Source organism: Bos indicus, chromosome 14, assembly GCF_029378745.1.
Source record: "Bos indicus isolate NIAB-ARS_2022 breed Sahiwal x Tharparkar chromosome 14, NIAB-ARS_B.indTharparkar_mat_pri_1.0, whole genome shotgun sequence".
Lineage (NCBI taxonomy): Eukaryota > Metazoa > Chordata > Mammalia > Artiodactyla > Bovidae > Bos > Bos indicus.
In genome coordinates, this window is record NC_091773.1 from 73485159 (window position 1) to 73504317 (window position 19159).

General features: G+C 39.8%; 1 protein-coding gene across 2 annotated transcripts in view; it reads right to left on the reverse strand.

Annotated features, from left to right (window-relative positions):
- SLC26A7 (solute carrier family 26 member 7) overlaps positions 1-10451 on the reverse strand; it is a 151482-nt gene extending 141031 nt beyond the window's left edge. For both annotated transcript variants that reach the window (XR_011570674.1, XM_019973813.2), the window contains exon 1: positions 10259-10451. Coding sequence is in view for 1 of the 2 variants with exons in the window: in XM_019973813.2 (XP_019829372.2) it covers positions 10259-10451 (193 nt within the window). In the remaining variant the exon portion in view is untranslated. The remainder of the gene's footprint in view (positions 1-10258) is intronic.
- Between the last annotated feature and the right edge of the window lie 8708 nt (positions 10452-19159).

Below are 19159 nucleotides of genomic sequence, written 5' to 3' on the forward strand. Positions count from 1 at the left end.
CTGGATTTATACAAGCTACTCAGAAAGTGGCTGAAACTAATATTTTGCAAATTTTCGTTAAGAAAATGTTCCGACCTTTCCATTCCCACACCAGAATATCCTCAAGGTTGAAATAATAAGATCATATTCTCATATATTTTTGTACAAATTTGAGACAGGGAAAAACAAGGCCCTTGTGGGCTAGATTATTGCCTTTTTGTTCTCTCTTTCCAAAAACATAGCAAAAGCCTGTATTTTTTCAAGTACTTTTAAAAAATAGAAATGAATAAAGAACCCTAGAAGACACATTAGTATTCTTAAAAACAAAATAATTAGGTAGTAGTAGGTTCTCCCAAGAATTACATATTAAAAAATCGAACACAAATTGTATGGGTAATGAGAAACATTATTTCCCTCTGGCAACTGTTTATGGTGGTCTTAGCACTGTTATTAATAAACCACAATGTGATCAGCTGTCTGGTTCACTGCATCAATGGGCTCAGGGTTAAGTGATATTAAGAATGGATCTCCCAGGGTAAATTTGCATCTATCCAATAAATATAGCTGTATGAAAACAAAATTCCTATAGATATACATTCTCTTGGTTCACAAACAAGTACTGTTAAAGATCATTGGTTCTAATCACTAGACAGGTTAAGGCAATAGGTTCATGCTGTAACATATTGTACAGATGAAATTTCACAAGAGTGAAAATAAAGAATTATCATGGTCAAAAAGCTTCATGATCAACAGATCTATGAGCTTAAATATTGGAAACAGTAAGAGATTAAGTCTATGGAGAAGAGTATCCACCAAAAGAGTGGGCACAGGTAAGCCCTATCCTATCATTTGAGTTATGATTTTTTTACCATCAAGAAACATTTGAGCACCTACTATGTGCCAAATACATTGATAGGAGCTGAAAGGATTTCTTAGGACTCAGGACGTTTATCGCTAAAACCAGAACGATTGGTCAACCTAGACTATAAACAGTCTACACCTTCAAAGAACTAATAGCCTAGAAGAAAAGTCAAATATAAATCAAAAACAACATGACAGTGTTAGTGAAGTGGATAAGTGAGGGTACCATGGGAAAGCAAAATAAGGTATCTATCAAGTACTTTCTGAAAATCCATAGCTCTCAACCCTAGCTGCTCATTTTACTTTATTTTTATCATCACTTGAGGAAGCTGAGGTGCAAAACATTAAATGATTTGCCCTAAATTCTCAGAGATTTTTATTTAACTGGGATAGGGTTGGGGCACGGGTATTTTTTCAAGTGCCAAAAGAGATTAAAATATGCAAGCAAGGTTGAGAACTACTAACCTAACCCAGGTTAAGTATGAGAAAATATACTCAGATAAAGAGGGTGAGGGGAGAAAGATTGTCCATTTAGGAGGAAGCAGTACGTGAAAATGTCCTGAGGCAAAACAAGTATGGCCCTTTAGAACACTAAGATCTGCTCAGAGCAGCCAGATTAGAACACTAAGATCCGCTCAGAGCAGCCAGAACATAGGATGAAAACAAGATGAATGAGATCCAGGTACTAAAGGGCCTTAAAAAACCTTTTCATGAGTTCATGCCTGTGTAAAAAGAGAAAAGTTGGCTATTTATAGTCCGCTTTTTATATAAATATCTTGTTTTTCTGAATGCCTTGATGGGTTTGGACAATCAAGGTGTCTTTGAGCTGAGTTTGAGAACTTCCTACTCTAGACCTGAAGAGGATGAATAACAGCAGTGAAGCAGAATTAATGTAAAAGCATAGGGGATATCGGGGATTATGGCAAATTGCAAAGCCCACGCCCACAGAAAGGGTGCAGGCACCACTCAACTTCGGCCTGTTATTTCCATTCAGGAATATTTGCTGTTAGATAATTAGATTTAAATAAAGGGGAAAAACACTCAATTTTAAAATGAGACAGCCACTTCATTCTTACTAGAGCTCTTGGTACTTGCCATCTGTTCTTCCCCAGGAGCATACTGGACACCTTCCAACATGGGGGGCTCAGCCAGCATCACATCTTTTTGCCTTTTTATACCATCCATGGGATTCTCCAGGCAAGAATGCTGGAGTGTGTTGCCATTTCCTTCTCCACCCCAGTGAACCATGTTTTGTCAAAATTCTTCCCTTTGTCCCATCCATTTGGCGTGGCCCTGCCTGGCACAGCTCATGGTTTCATTGAGTTGTGCAAGCCCCTTTGCTATAACAAGGCTGTGATCTGTGAAGGGGTGAGCCACCTCTGCCATGTGGTAAAAGCTATTTATTGTTTATTGAATTCGCAGGCCAGTATTAAAGCACGTCTCTCCTCCGTCCCTCACCCTAAGCTAGTCTAGCAGGGGGCATGAGCAGCTTTCAAGGGAAAGAACAGGAGCTCTGGTGTAGGTACTGCTTCCCCCTGCCACACTCCTCTCCCCTCTCAGCCAGAATCTCCGGGTTTTATTTTATCAAGGAAGCTGACATGTCATCATGGATGGGGCAGACTCAGGGGCTGATGTGCAGTGTGCCTCTCAGTGTCATTCCTAGTCCCGCTCAGGTTATGTCTGCTGTACTCAAGGCAAACTGGAGAACAGAAGACAGCGAGGGATGCGGGGTGGAGCCTGGTAGATTTATATTTCAGTCTCTCTTAGCAGTACTGAGGGCAAGATACCCAATTCTGAACCTCAGTCACCTCTTCTCATGAAAATGAATATGAATATAAAGTATATATATCTATCTTGATGGGTTTAGAAAATTGGAGACAATTTGTGTAACATTTAAATTGGAATGACACTCAAATGCATAGTTAAGGTGACTGGAAGTAACACAACTTAAACCTAATTAACAACAAAGTGTTTGCACGTGCAAGTGAAAAGTCAGACGTGTACTAGCCATCATCAGGACTCAGTGTCTCTCTACTGTTCCCTTTGCTGTGTTGGCTTCATTTCCAGGCTTTCGAAGCTGAGGGAAGATGTAGAGGAATGTCATCCTTACTGTCAGTAGTCCCAGCACAAAGGAAGATGCCTTTTCCTTTTTTTCCTCAAAGGTTCTGCACATGTTCCAAGATCCAGACTGAGTGGGCCACTCTCAGGTGACATGTATTGCCATCACCATTTTTCAAGAAGAAATGACTGGTTTGTGGTATAGTAAACCCTCCTTGTGCCTAGAGGAGAAAACGTCACGACTGAACCAGTAACTGACCTGGTGAATGGAATAGTGCTCATTATCAACATGAGCCACAAGTCTTCACCTGGACTAATAACTGTCTGGATGCAACTGTCAACACTGTCCCACATTACGATCTGGGACAATTGAAAAAAGAAGAATCACAATGTCCTCCATGTCTGGGAACTCCTCCTGGGAAATCTGATTTCCCAGTTTGAGTTCAGACTCAGGTACCAATGTTCTTTTAGTCACCAAGCTGGCTCCAAAGGGTCCCAAAAATTGAGAATCCTGGTTGAGGGATACTTATTTTGCTGATCAGCCTAGAGCCAAAATTAGAACCTCACTTAAACCGTGTATACCAAAAATGGAAGGGGCAGGGGGGTTGTTCCTTAAAACAAATCCAAGAACTACTAAGAACAATTCTTGTATTATTACTAAAAGTAATTAATTACAAAAATTACTAAAAGCAGGGATGGATCCTGGCTGGCAAAAACAGGATAATTTGTATTTTATATTTTATATTGTACTATTATATAGACCACATACCTTATCTTCACAACCACTGCCAATCTATTTTGTTGCAAACCTTCCCAAGTTTTCAACACTCTAAAATGGAAAGTCTTGGTTCTTCCATGTGAACTGGTCTAAATATTACAGGGAGTATTATTCTAACTGCAGAAATATAAAAGTAACCTTTTAACACAAAAATCACCATTAATTTACATTTAAGAGAGAAAGAAAATCAGAAATGCTGGATGAAGCCCAAAGCTTTGGGTGAGAGCATGCATCATGGGATGAGAGAAAATAGAGAAGTGAAAAACCAGCAGTGTTCCTTGCTCCTGGGTACATTTTTACGGAGGTCAGGGAAAGTATGAGTGAGTGAGTGAATCAAAGTTGCTCAGTCATGTCCGACTCTTAGCGACCCCATAGACTATACAGTCCATGGAATTCTCCAGGCCAGAATACTGAAGTGGGTAGCCTTTCCCTTCTCCAGGCGATCTTCCCAACCCAGGTCTCCCGCACTGCAGGCAGATTCTTTACCAGCTGAGCCACAAGGGAAGCCCCAGGGCAAGTATACTTTAGATTTATTTAGCAATATTTGGCTGCCATTGTTCTTAGAGAATAGTTACCATTCAATAAATATAACAAATCATTATAATTTCTCTAAATTATCATCTACATGTTTATAATGATTAAGAGGTTAGAGATATGTAGCTAATGCTACGTCTCTTAATCTTCAAGGCTGAAACCACGCAGGGAAAATTCTCAGACAAGCCTTTAATTTTCACAGTGAATGCTTCCAGGAATTCCACTTACTGTTCCACATGTCACTAAGCTGCCCTCAGGAGTACAAAGAAGATCAGCTTCCACATATTTTGGTACCAGTAATGCCACAAGTTCTGCATTATTATAAGGAACGTCCATCCTTTGTCTGTGGCCCAGAACACTGTGGTTTGAACATCAGAGAGCCCTATGGCAGCATAAAACTTTCATGATTTGGCAACAAAAATTCTAGGTGATCCCACGGAATGCAAGTCAAAACATTCTCATATTCCTCCTCAGTGTATTAGGTACTTATATGGTAAGTCATGCATTTTAGGTCTCCACCCTGTCCCAATGCTTGAGTTTTCAGTTTGAAAAAAAAAAAAATTTTCCCTCAAGAGGTCATCCAGGGTAGAATGTGAACTAAAGTATTTATACTCTAGGAGTTTTATACTGCTTAACTTGCCAACCATGTCGGTGACATGTTTAAATTAATGACATTCTCTAGAACGTTTGTTGATCCTCAAACTACATTCTGCAGCGAGATGTCAATTAAAGAACATTTTGGTACATGCCAGCTATAATGGTTTTCACCTGATGTTAGTGATGAGTGCTCCCAATGTTTTTAATATTTAAAAAAACACACAAATCATTTCTAAGAAATATTTGAACATGGTGAAAGAATGACCTAAAGTTCCTTTTCTTTTTTTCATTAAAATGAGCACATCTACCTTTATGCTTTTACCTTGGGGAGGAAATATTTTGGGGATCCCTTTAGCAATCTTGTATAGTCTATAAACTCCTTTCCAGAATACTTTCTTAAAATAAGTAAAAGAAAATAGAAGTATAGAGAATTATAGAATTATAAAGAAATGAAGTATATTAAAATATATTGACGCAGGTTCACAGACCTGAAGTTCCTGTTGATTTAAGGACCTAATCTTTGTGTGTGTGTGTGTGTGTGTGTGTGTGTGCGCGCGCGCGCGCACGCATGCTCTTGCACACTAAGTCGCTTCAGTCATGTCCGACTCTTTGCGACCCTATGGACTGTAGCCTGCCAGACTCCTCTGTACATGAGATTTTCTAGGCAAGAATACTGGAGTGGGCTGTCCACCTTGAGGGGATCTTCCCGACCCAGGGATTGAACCTGCGCCTCTCACATCTCCTGCGTTGGCAGGCAGGTTCCTTGCTGCTAGCGCCACCTTGGGGTCAGTCGTTTCAGCCGCTCAGTCGCGTCCGGCTCTTTGCGACCCCATGGGCTGCAAAGCTGCTAGCGCCACCTTGGGGTCAGTCGTTTCAGTCGCTCAGTCGCGTCCAGCTCTTTGCGACCCCATGGGCTGCGCACACCAGGCCTCCCTGCCCATCACCAACATTGCCACTTGGAAGTTCCCTCTCAAAGATTTTATTCAAGAGGGAGTTCAAGGCATTTCAACAAAACATGTTAGCAAGCGCCTTGTCAGAGGAGACAGATTCACACTTAGCGGGAAACTAGGAGAAAGGGTGGCAGCAGATGTGTGAATGATGGGGACTGCGGCAAAATATAAAGCACATGCCCTGTCTACAGAGGGAGCCAAAAGATTTTTCCCACATGGAAACATAAGACCCTTATGGCCATCTGTTTCCCTTTTGCAAGAGAAGCCAGACATCTAGATTTTCATCTAGATGGGTTAATGTTGGCTCGAGAAAAAATTAAACACGGGGACAAAGGGAATGCAGGTAAACCTTTTATCATATTTGTCTGGGGGGCTACAAGTTTATAAATTCAGAAAAGTAAGGAGAATTGGAAGAAATTAATTATTCATATTTTAATGTATCTTTTACTATCAGTATCTTTATTACATTTATTTTTAAAATATAAAAATAAATTTAAATGTCCCTTCCGAGAGTGGCAGCAAGATACTGTAAAATAATAAAAGTCTCTAGGAGGCAAACTGCTTCATGATTCCAAGAAACATTTACTGAACACCTGTGTCTATGCGCCAGGTAATATATAAACTGGTGAGAGTATAAAGATTAAAACATTCTTTCCAAAGCTTACCCACCAGTGCATAAAGAATTGTACCAAAAGAATACAATACAATCTGTTAAGGCGCATCATAGAGATACATAAAAAGTACAAAGGGAGTAGGAGATACATCTTTCCAGAAGATTGGCAGGGATTCTCAGAGGAAAGATCTCTTTGAGTAGACCTTTGTATTAAGGGGCCCAGATTTTTAATGATCTAACAGATTATTCTAAAGAATTGGGCTTTATCCCAGTGGAAACAGAGGGTCACGGAAGAATTCTGAACGTAGAACTGATATGGTTAGATACAGCATGGAATGGCCTACATGAGGAGACAGACAATGAAGACCCACAAGATTATGGTTTCAATAGTTTAGGGGTCCAGGGCGGTAGCAGGGGACATGAAGTGAGATTGCTTGGTTGGAAAGATATTTAGGAAACAGAAACACCAGGACCTGGTGGGTGATTGTACCCTGGCAGGTATAGTAGCGAAAGAGAGGGAGGAGCTGAGAATGACTTGAGACTATATAAGAGGCAGTCTAGTACAAAGCTTGGTGGAAAGGGGAGCACACAGTCCCTGGAGCCTGACTACTTGGGTTAAAATCCTGTCACTTCTAACTCACTTACTATGTAACTTTAATCAATTACTTATCCTCTGTGAGCCTCGGTTTTGTATATATGTCAAGTGTTCTTTTGTGTCTAAAAATTAGCTGTTATTATTTATTATTATAATTCTGGTAAGGATGGTGGTTTCATTCAGTTTGTTTCTTCCAGAAGACTAGCGCTGCATCTGTAATGCTTTCAGGCAATTCTAGGTTTGTCTAGTTGAATATATGGATCTCTGGTTGAGAAGAAAGTACAGTGATGATGGCTAGAGCCTCTTACACAGATGAAATAGCCTGAGGCATTTTCAGAGAAGGCCCAGGGTTTGAATCAACTCCAGGATGCTAGTGTTTAATGGGTAGATAGAGTAGGAGCCATGCTGGGAAAGACTGAGGGCAAGAGGAGATGCGGTGACATATGAGATGGTTGGATGGCATCACTGACAATGACATGAGTTTGAGCAAACTCCAGGAGATGGTGAAGGACAGGGAAGCCTGGAGCACTGCAGTTCCTGGGGTTGCAAAGAGTTGGACACGACTGAGTGACTGAACAACAACAGAGGAGGCAAAATCTGCCAAAGCTAATAATGAGAGGCCAGAGAGGTAGTAGAAGGTGAACAGAAAAGCAATGTCTAAAGCTCAAGAGAGGAAATGATTTTAGAGAGAGTACAGTCAACACAGAAAATACTGCATACTACACGCTGACTAACAAGCATCTATATGTAACAATTGGGAAATCTTTAATAAAGTAATTTAAAATGGCTCCTTGATAGTTGACATATAGAAAAGACTCAAATTTTAGTTTCCATTAACCTTAATTTTAATTGCATATATTGAGAAAGAAGAATTTAAAAAAAAACAAGTAGGCTCCTCTATCCATGGGATTCTCTTGGCCAGAATAATGGAATGGGTTGCTCTGCCCTCCTCCAGGGGATCTTCCCAACCCAGGGATCGAAACTGCATCTCTTAGGTCTTTACCACTAGCGCCACCTAGGAAGCCCAAACCCAAAGGTAATTTACAGGGAAGGACATTTGCACCTTTCCCAAGAAATGCCTTCTGTTACTAAGACTGGAATTATGAAAAGGTCTACTTATTTTGGCAGTGTAGAGCATAAAGCATAAAATGTTGAGTGTTACCATTACAATCAAGTCCTGACTCTACCACTTATCAAGTATAAGGTCCAGAGAAAATTATTTACTTGTGTAAGTTTCCACTTTCTCAAGTGGGAAATGGAGGACCACTGTCACTTAGGATTTTGTTGGGACAGGAGAAGATATTGCACATAAGGGATTTAGCACAAGGCCCCTTACAACAAATAGTAGCTTATGATATTTACCCATCGTGGGTAATCATGAGAAAGTTTGAGGATTGTTTTTAAAGAATAAGTACTTTTGGAAGAATTCAGTTCAGTTCAGTCGCTCAGTCGTGTCCAACTCTTAGCGACCCCAAGGACTGCAGCATGCCAGGCCTCCCTGTCCATCACCAACTCCCTGTCCAGAATTGGTCTTTCCATACACCAACAAAAACCTTTAAGCTCTTTCTAGTAGTGTAGCCTTCCTTGCCCAATCACTGGGAGTCTTCTAGGAGAATCAAGAGCCAGATCCATAATTTCCAAGACACAAGAGTTGAGTAAGCTTTGTGCTTCTCATCAATTGGGGGCTGGCCAACATATTTCTTCATAACCAGTAAAATGCATGACTCATTAAACAAAACACCTCAACTTCCATACCCAAAGAAAAGTCATACAGTCAACTACCAAAGACAGATAAATGAAAATACTAATAATATATCACAGGTATCTTTATCATATCCCCAAATTTTCTAACTAACCTGATATTTCAGAAAGATGAAAAAACAAATTTTTTTAAATAATTTCTCTTTTACTTTATAATAAATGAAAGAAAATAAATTCATAAAATATATTGAAACTACCTGGCAAAAAAGCTCTTGTAAATTCATCATCTTAGTTTCAAAGTCCATGGTAGTGCCTCTGAATTTAAAATTGAATAAAAATAATCCTAAAAAATGGCCTAATGTGTTATTTACTTTGCATTTTTATGAAAGACTACTATGCTTTGCTTTTAGCAAACTGGTCATTAAAAATATGAGACTATTCAGGGAAATGGAACCACAGGAAGTATGATAGTACTATAGATCTTAAAGCAACCAGAGCAGATGTTCCTAATCATACTAAAAACACAAACTCACAAACCAGTTTGTTCCAGCTACAGAATTAGAAAAGTGCATATAATTTAATGGTATGAAAAATAGTTCAAGCCAGGAGGTAGTAAAACTGCAAAAAAATATAAATCTAAAGAGTCTGTGCCAAGGAACATTTTACAAATTCTCAAGGCTGAAAAATCTTGAGATTTTTCTTGCTACAGGTAGGAAGCTATTACCTGAACTAGTTTTTAAAAATACAAGGAATATGTCTTTAAGGTAGGAAGCTATTACCTGAACTAGTTTTTAAAAATACAATGAATATATCTTTGAGGAAAACAAAAAACACAGACACACACACACACACACACACACACACACGCTGATACACTGCATGCACACCAATTACCTAATAGTTTTTTCCCAGAGAAACATCTATCTAAATCTAGAATATCATTTATAAACAGCTTTGGGAAAGTTAAAATCAGACTTCTCATCAGTTTAAATTTATAATTGAGAAATAAACAGTACATAATGTGATACAGAATTAAATTGGCATGCACAGTAAAATGTAAGCTCTAAGGACAGAGGATTCTCTTTGCAAATAATGATCTTGGCCAAGAGCCTCCTTTATGTACAGAAAGCTCTATTCCTTGCTTATAGCAACCCGCAAGGTTACAACAGGTCACTGTATGCTGCTAATTAGGTTTACAAATGATATGTTCAAGCCAGGTGATATTTTATAGCTGGATTCAGCCTAAGTAGAAAACTGTATCAATAAGGTCAAACTACAAAAACTCATTGTCCCACAATTACAGATCTTTTACTCATATAGTATGAATTTTAACATTGCAAATATACAATGCCATTAAAAATTGGTTTGATGCTTAATATCTCTCAAAAACAGCAAAAAGAAAGAAAGCAAAAGACAAGTAGGAAAACTTTTGTGTCTTCCTACTTGTGTTTCCACAGATATTCAGTGTGTTTATTCTCCGAAAGTTAATTAAAGTCAATTTTGTTAGTAGACCCTAGGTCACAATACTCTTCCAAGAAAGCAAAGTGATATCTACTGTGTATAAAACAGGAAAATCAAATGCAGTACATTACCTTGTGCTACCTGTTGAACTGCCAGCATCATCCCAGAAACAGTATCCGGAAGCAAGCTTTCTTTCAGACTGTAATGTGTCGCCCACTCCAAAATAGGCAGCCGCCGTCTACACCACTGTTTAAAGTCTTCACAACGGGGGATACGCATCTTGCTCCAGGGCAAGCTTTTCTTTTTCCTCTTTGCCCCCGTCATTTTCAGATTACCTCTTGTAGATTAAACTTCTTTAAACAAGAAAAAAAGTGTTGTAGAACACCTCCCTTCAAAGCCAGGCTCCAAATCGTCTGTGGTTCACAATGTCAAAGCTATCCGGGAAATAATAAGAGAGAGATTAACAAAAGCATATATATATACACACACACACACATACATATGCAGCTAGGCTGCAAGTTTTATTATGGTACAGCTAATTATTCTAGATAAAAGATGCAGATTAAAACCATGAATTTTTATCTGAATGAGATGAGAAATGGTACCTCTTGTTAGTGTAATATTTTCTGATCTTGGAAAAGTAGTGCATTCAGCATTAAGTTGGTGTAGAGCTCTCTTGCCAGTAATTCCCCTTATACTGACTGTAGTCTTATGTTTTGGCTTATATCCCAGTGGCTAATGAGGTAGTTCTGGGCATGTGTTGCAAGTGGGCTGGGTTATGCTAAAGAAACCAGGAAGCATTCAGCTATTCCTGCCTTCTCCAGACAAACTATGCGAAATCAAAAACCAGAGAGGTTTAGTTGTGCAAGATGTAGTCAGAGAATCTAGATTTACTTCTTTGGGAAGTGGGTATTTTCAGTATATCAAATGACTGCCATTTCTGAAATATTCAGAAACCTAAGAGGCTTTGCTAAATGCTCTTATCTTTTTTTCCCCTGGGAGAGGAGATTTTCATTCATACAGAAACATTCAGACAGCCTCTGCCCAGTCTGGCAACAGAATAGCCAGTTCTCATAAACAAACAGAAATTTCATTTCATGGGCTAAGAAAATAAGCTTACATTGAACAATTATTTGTGGCAATATTTCTTCTTTGTGTCTGAATGGTTCACTCAGTTTTCTCTATTTTTCCAAGTCATATAATTCTCACACTTAGCACTATCCTAACTGAAATTTCTCAGGAATAACATATGGTTCATAATATTGTTTGAAGAGTTCCCAACATTTTTTATGATTCTGCCCTCTTTTCACATGACTTTTGGGGGGTTTCTCTGTTTCAGAAAGGATGTTACATTTAATAATGGAATAGTCAGGCTGTCAAAGACCTTTATTTTATCACTGTAAGGCCTAGCTCCAAAAAGAAAAGGCCTGCATTTATGAAGACTGTGCCATTCGAATTAAACCAAAGAGCTAATACATTAACAAAAAATGTGACGCCAACAAGAATAGCATGTACATAGTTTGCTGCAGCCCTTTCAATGCCTATTTGACCAGAGTAGAGATCTGTCTGGAAGTCTTTAAAATAACAAAATATTGCTACTTGGATACCTTGGATACTTCCAGTGTCTCTGGCTGTAATTTTTCCCATTGTTTTTAGGTTAAGGTGAAGAGCTATTCTCTCAGTTCAGTTCAGTTCAGTCGCTCAGTCATGCCCGACTCGTTGAGACCCCATGAATTGCAGCACGCCAGGCCTCCCTGTCCATCACCAGCTCCCGGAGTTCACTCAGACTCACGTCCATCGAGTCAGTGATGCCATCCAGCCATCTCATCCTCTGTCGTCCCCTTCTCCTCCTGCCCCCAATCCCTCCCAGCATCAGAGTCTTTTCCAATGAGTCAACTCTTCACATGAGGTGGCCGAAGTACTGGAGTTTCAGCTTTAGCATCAGTCCTTCCAATGAACACCCAGGACTGATCTCCTTTAGAATGGACTGGTTGGATCTCCTTGCAGTCCAGGGGACTTTCAAGAGTCTTCCCCAACACAACAATTCAAAAGCATCAATTCTTCGGTGCTCAGCTTTCTTCACAGTCTAACTCTCACATCCATACATGACCACTGGAAAAACCATAGCCTTGACTAGATGGACCTTTGTGGGCAAAGTAATGTCTCTGCTTTTGAATATGCTATCTAGGTTGGTCATAACTTTCCTTCCAAGGAGTGAGCGTCTTTTAATTTCATGGCTGCAATCACCATCTGCAGCAATTTGGAGCACCCAAAAAATAAAGTTTCTCACTGTTTCCCTCTATTTGTCATGAAGTGATGGGACTGGATGCCATGATCTTTGTTTTCTGAATGTTGAGCTTTCAGCTCACTTTCATCAAGAGGCTCTTTAGTTCCTCTTCACTTTCTGCCATAAGGGTGGTGTCATCTACATATCTGCATATCTAAGGTTATGGATATTTCTCCCGGCAATCTTGATTCCAGCTTGTGCTTCTTCCAGCCCAGCGTTTCTCATGATGTACTCTGCATAGAAGTTAAATAAGCAGGGTGACAATATACAGCCTTGACGAACTCCTTTTCCTATTTGGAACCAGTCTGTTGTTCCATGTCCAGTTCTAACTGTTGCTTCCTGACCTGCATACTGGTTTCTCAAGAGGCAGGTCAGGTGGTCTGGTATTCCCATCTCTTTCAGAATTTTCCACAGTTTGTTGTGGTCCACACAGTCAAAGGCTTTGGCATAGTCAATAAAGCAGAAATAGATGTTTTTTTCTGGAACTCTCTTGCTTTTTCTATGATCCAGCAGATGTTAGCAACTTGATCTCTGGTTCCTCCTCTGCCTTTTCTAAAACCAGCTTGAACACCCGGAAGTTCATGGTTCACATATTGCTGAAGCCCGGCTTGAAGAATTTTGAGCATTACTTTACTCTCTCAGTCTTCCACAAATGACATCACTGGCCTTCTATCTGTGCAAAAATACTTTTCTTTTTAAATGCAATGAATCCTAAATATATAGCAATATATGTACAGTTTATTCATAGGTACAGAATAGAATTTTCTTCGTATTTTTCCAGTTGTTTACATATGCTACATTTATGAACATTTCATTAGATTTAGAGTCTCACCACAGACTCATAGTATTTTAGCCCTATTCTTTTAGTGTGAGAGGTAGATTCATCAGATAAGTAAATTCACCTTTAACAGAGATGTTATGTTGCTTTTTCTTCACAAACAGCAATCTAACTTTGTTTTATATACTTCACCCATTACATAAACAAAGAAATTCAGAAGCTATATATAAACTGAGTATTGCTACTTTTATAATCAAAATTAATACTAATGATTCTTTTCTCAAAATATATTTAGGTTAAAAATTCAAATCCAAGTTAAGAAATGAAAAAAGTAATTGAAAGCTTAAATACTGAAATAAACAGTCAACACCTATGATTTGTGCAATTTCAATCATGTTAAAAAAAACTTTGTGTTAAATGCCAGTAACAAAGAATTCATATGAACAGAATTTTTGGAATTGAAGATTAATCTATATAGAAACATCTAAGCATATTAGTGCCAACAATTGCTCTAAAACATCCAAAGACCAGGAAGGCTTCCCTGGTGGCTCAGACAGTCAAGAACCTGCCTGCAATTCAGGAGACCTGGGTTTGATCCCTGGGTCGGGAAGATCCTCTGGAGAAGAAATGGCAACCCACTCCAATATTCTTGCCTGAAGAACTCCATCAGTAGAGGAGACAATCTGTGGGACTGCATAAAGTCAGACATGACTAAATAACTAACACTTTCATTTTCATTCTAAGACCAGGAGGGAAAATAATGTTTGATAAAATAGTTCTGAAGTCTCTCAATTAAAAAAAACAAAACAAAACAAAACAAAACCTCCTAAAGTTAGAGTAGATCTTTCCTAAAAATATTTTTTAAACTCCAGGTTTTCTTCCAATTCCATGTGCTTAGACATTATTTAAAACATGCCAAAATCTCACTCTAAAGCATGCTATCAAGTGTAGTATTGATTATAATCAGAAACTCAAAAAAAGCTTTTGTGAAGAAATTTATGCACACCCGTGAGACATTCAGAGCACTTTACCTAGCCCATAAAATTCAAAGCTAAACATATTTATTCAAAAATTTCAATGGCTAAAATTAGCTTAAAATTCAGTACTACATATCATCTATATGGGACATCTCTTTCCCAAATGTTCAGGCAACAGCTTTACAAATAAAAAGATGAACTCATTATCCCCATGTAAAACAACAAAAAAATCCTCCTTCCTAGAATATTTTGATCATTATCTCTGACATGTTTGAACTTCCAGCAATTTTTAATATTACACTCAAACTCATTAGCGTAAACATGTGATCCTTTCTCTACTCTCTACCCTTCCTCTACCAGCTACTTATCGACTCTATTTAAATTAGCAAGTATTTACCGATCAATCACATTTTGCTAGATCGTGTGAAATGCAATAGAAGCATGGGGGAGAGGAAGATATTGTCTATTTTCTAAGGATTATTTAATGCAAAAGGCAGAATAGAATAAATTAACAATCAAGTCAGACAACAAATGTTACAGGAGCTCAGAATGGAGAGTTGCATTCCCACTGAGAAAAAACACTTCCCATCCTGCTTGTATTCTAGCAGATTTGTATACTATCTGCTGCACACCGACTCTTTGGTTTTATACAGATTTCCCTAGTTCCATGTTCCTAGTTTTTTCCCTGTCTGAACACTTACTCAGTATGTAACTTTTTAATGAAAATTTCCCTGGCTTCCCTACAGTTCCCTTCTTCCTATATGCCAAAGATCTAGATAACCTTCAGGTTATTCATAGGTGTACAACTGTAGTCATTTTCACTGTCTATTGATTTTCTTGTTTGAAATTTATTGTGTGTGATTTTATCCAGTTTGGCTCATGAGACTGTAAATTATTTGAGTGCAGATATTATTCACATAACTTGGTTTGCCTCTTTGCTGCTGCTGCCGCTAAGTCGCTTCAGTCATGTCTGACTCTGTGCGACCCCATAGACGGCAGTCCAGCAGGCTCCCTCGTCCCTAGTATTCTCCAGGCAAGAACACTGGAGTGGGTTGCCATTCCTTCTCCAATACATGAAAGTGAAAAGTGAAAGTGAAGTCGCTCAGTCGTGCCCGACTCTTAGCGACCCCATGGACTGCAGCCCACCAGGCTCCTCCGTCCATGGGATTTTCCAGGCAAGAGTACTGGAGTGGGTTGCCATTGCCTTCTCCGATGCAAGCCTCTAGGCTCAGTGAATTCATTCCTTTCTTTTGCACCTCAGCTATCTGAGGCCAAAGCTGTTCTCCTACCTTCTCGCATTCCCCCAGCTCTTCAGCAACCAGTGGTAGAGGGGCAACATGTGCTGGATCACAGTTTGGGGAGCTCTCATCCACATTTGGAGGCCAGAAATCGCTGATGGCTGTGACATTTCTTATTTACTAATATGGAGGGAGATATTTTCATTTCACACAGACTTTCAAATGACCTGCTGCTTACTGTTCCCTCCCAAGGGCAACAATAATAACAGTTTTGTTTTTCTGTATCAGGGAGCAAACCCTGAGGTTGGTGAAACAGTCACTTCCCCCGGGGTTAATCAGATGCTGGCAGAGGGAACTTCCAGGACCTAACAGGACCTCAGCCAGGAGTGGGCTCCAAGGAGGTCTCTCCCACATCAGAAAAATAACTAATTCCGATTTTCAGACAATCTAATTGTTAGAACATTATTCCTAATTACTGAGCCAATATCTACCATTTAAAATGTCCACTCTTCAGTCTTTATCCTAATTCCTATCACATGCGCAACTGTTCAGGACTAATTCCTTTAGTGCTATCCCTAAAAAGCTCTGGTTTTTGGTGGTACAGTTTTAGAAATACTGAGACATTTTAACGTGCTGCACATATACGTCATTACAGTCCTAAACAGTGCATTTCATGTTTTACTCATGACAGGCCAACCAGTATAATAGAATGAGCAAAATTCTAGTCTTCCAGTGCTGATTGCTTATGTAACTTACTTTGTTTTCTTTGATTTAAATAACACCTTCCAGTATGTTTCTTTAACATGTTTTTCCTTCTGCCATTATTCCGTGACTTATTTTGACTTATAATAGGGGTCAAAAGGAGATAGTTCTAGTGAACTGAAAAAATCACTTCTACTTTCAAATGTATATTTACAAGATCCAAGGCATTTTCAAAGAAAAAGGAGGGAATGGACAGGGAGCAAAGAGAGGGAGGCAGGGCAGAAGGTGTTTCGATGCATGTTTGCATCCCCCTAATATTCGAGAATTGATGCTTTTGAACTGTGGTGTTGGAGAAGACTCTTGAGAGTCCCTTGGACTGCAAGGAGATCCAACCAGTCCATTCTGAAGGAGATCAGCCCTGGGATTTCTTTGGAAGGAATGATGCTAAAGCTGAAACTCCAGTACTTTGGCCACCTCATGCGAAGAGTTGACTCATTGGAAAAGACTCTGATGCTGGGAGGGATTGGGGGCAGGAGAAGGGGACGACAGAGGATGAGATGGCTGGATGGCATCACTGACTCGATGGACGTGAGTCTGAGTGAACTCCGGGAGTTGGTGATGGACAGGGAGGCCTGGCGTGCTGCGACTCATGGGGTCGCAAAGAGTCAGACATGACTGAGTGACTGAACTGAACTGAATATTCGAGATGCCAAGGGAACATTACATGCAAAGATAGGCTTAATAAATGACAGAAATGCTAAGGATCTAACAGAAGCACAAGAAGAGGTGGCAAGAATACACAGAAGAACTATACAAAAAAGATCTTCACGACCCAGATAATCATAATGGTGTGATCACTCACCTAGAGCCAGACATCTTGGAATGTGAAGTCGGTGGGCCTTAGAAAGCATCACTACAAAAAAGCTAGTGGAGGTGATGGAATTCCAGTTGAGCTATTTCAAATCCTGAAAGATGATACTGTGAAAGTGCTGCACTCAATATGCCAGCAAATTTGGAAAACTCAGCAGTGGCCACAGGACTGGAAAACGTCCGTTTTCATTCCAATCCCAAAGAAAGGCAATGCCAAAGAATGCTCAAACTACCACACAATTGCACTCATCTCACATGCTAGTAAAGTAATGCTCAAAATTCTCCAAGCCAGGCTTCAGCAATACGTGAACCGTGAACTTCCTGATGTTCAAGCTGGTTTTAGAAAAGGCAGAGGAACCAGAGACCAAATTGCCAACATCTGCTGGATCACTGAAAAAGCAAGAGAGTTCCAGAAAAACATCTATTTCTGCTTTATTGACTATGCCAAAGCCTTTGACTGTGTGGATCACAATAAATTGAGGACAATTCTTCAAGAGATGGGAATACCAGACCACCTGATCTGCCTCTAGAGAAACCGGTATGGAGGTCAGGAAGCAACAGTTAGAACTGGACATGGAACAACAGACTGGTTCCAAATAGGAAAAGGAGTACATCAAGGCTGTATATTGTCACCCTGCTTATATAACTTATATGCAGAGTACATCCTGAGAAACACTGGCTGGAGGAAGCATAAGCTGGAATCAATATTGCCAGACAAATATCAGTAACCTCAGATATGCAGATGACACCACCCTTACGGCAGAAAGTGAAGAACCAAAGAGCCTCTTGATGAAAGTGAAAGAGGAGAGTGAAAAGGTTGGCTTAAAACTCAACATTCAGAAAACTAAGATCATGGCATCTGGTCCCATCACTTCTTGGCAAATAGATGGGGAAACAGTAAAACAGTGGCTGACTTATTTTGGGGGGCTCCAAAATCACTGCAGATGGTGACTGCACCCATGAAATTAAAAGATGCTTACTCCTTGGAAGGAAAGTTATGACCAACCTAGACAGCATCTTAAAAAAGCAGACATTACTTTGTCAACAAAGGTCCATCTAGTCAAGGCTATGGTTTTTCCAGTGGTCATGTATGGATGTGAGAGTTGGACTATAAAGAAAGCTGAGCGCTGAAGAATTGATGCTTTTGAACTGTGGTGTTGGAGAAGACTCTTGAGAGTCCCTTGACTGCAAGGAGATCCAACCAGCCCATCCTAAAGGAAATCAGTCCTGGATTTCAAGAAGAGGTACCTGGGTTGCTCAGTTTAAATACTGAGTGACATCCTCATTTGAAGGACTGGGAAGATTTTATTCAAGTCAGGCACTAAGTGGGTTATCCCCAACGGAAAAGACACTGGGAAGAACTAGTTTGGATACTGACTGGTTCGTTATCGTCAGTTTAGAGACCAGAAAGCCTTTGCTCAGCCAAACACTGAAAGTCCCTTGGACTGCAAGGAGATCCAACCAGTCCATCCTAAGGGAGATCAGTCCTGAGTGTTCATTGGAAGGACTGATGTTGAAGTTGAAATTTCAGTCCTTTGGCCACCTGATGCAAAGAGCTGACTCGTTTGAAAATACCTTGATGCTGGGAAAGATTGAGGGCAGGAGGAGAAAGGGACAACGGAGGATAAGATGGTTAGATGGCATCATCGACTCAATGGACATGAGTTTGGGTAAACTCTGGGAGTTGGTGATGGACAGGGAGGCCTGGAGTGCTGCAGTTCATGGGGTCGCAGAGTCAGACATGACTGAGCGACTGAACTGAACTGAACTGAGGGGTCAAAAGGAGACAGTTCTAGTGAAGTGAAAAAAATCACTTGTACTTTCAAGTGTATATTTACAAGAATCCAAGGCATTTTCAAAGAAAAAGGAGGGCATGGGCAGGGAGCAAAGAGAGGGAGGCAGGACAGAAGGCGTTTGGACTACATGTTTGCATCTCCCTAATATTCTTATGATGAAACCCTAACAGCCAATGAGGTGGTATTAGAAGGTGGGGCTTTTGTGAAATAATTAGTTTTATACAAGGTCATGAGGGTGGAGATCACAGTTGGATTAGTATCTTTATAAGAAGAGAAAGATACTAGAGCTTACTATCTCAGCCATGTGAGGATACAGCAAGAAAATAGAAATCTACAAGTCCAGGAAGAAGGTCCTCACTATACACAAAATCTCTTGGTGTCTTG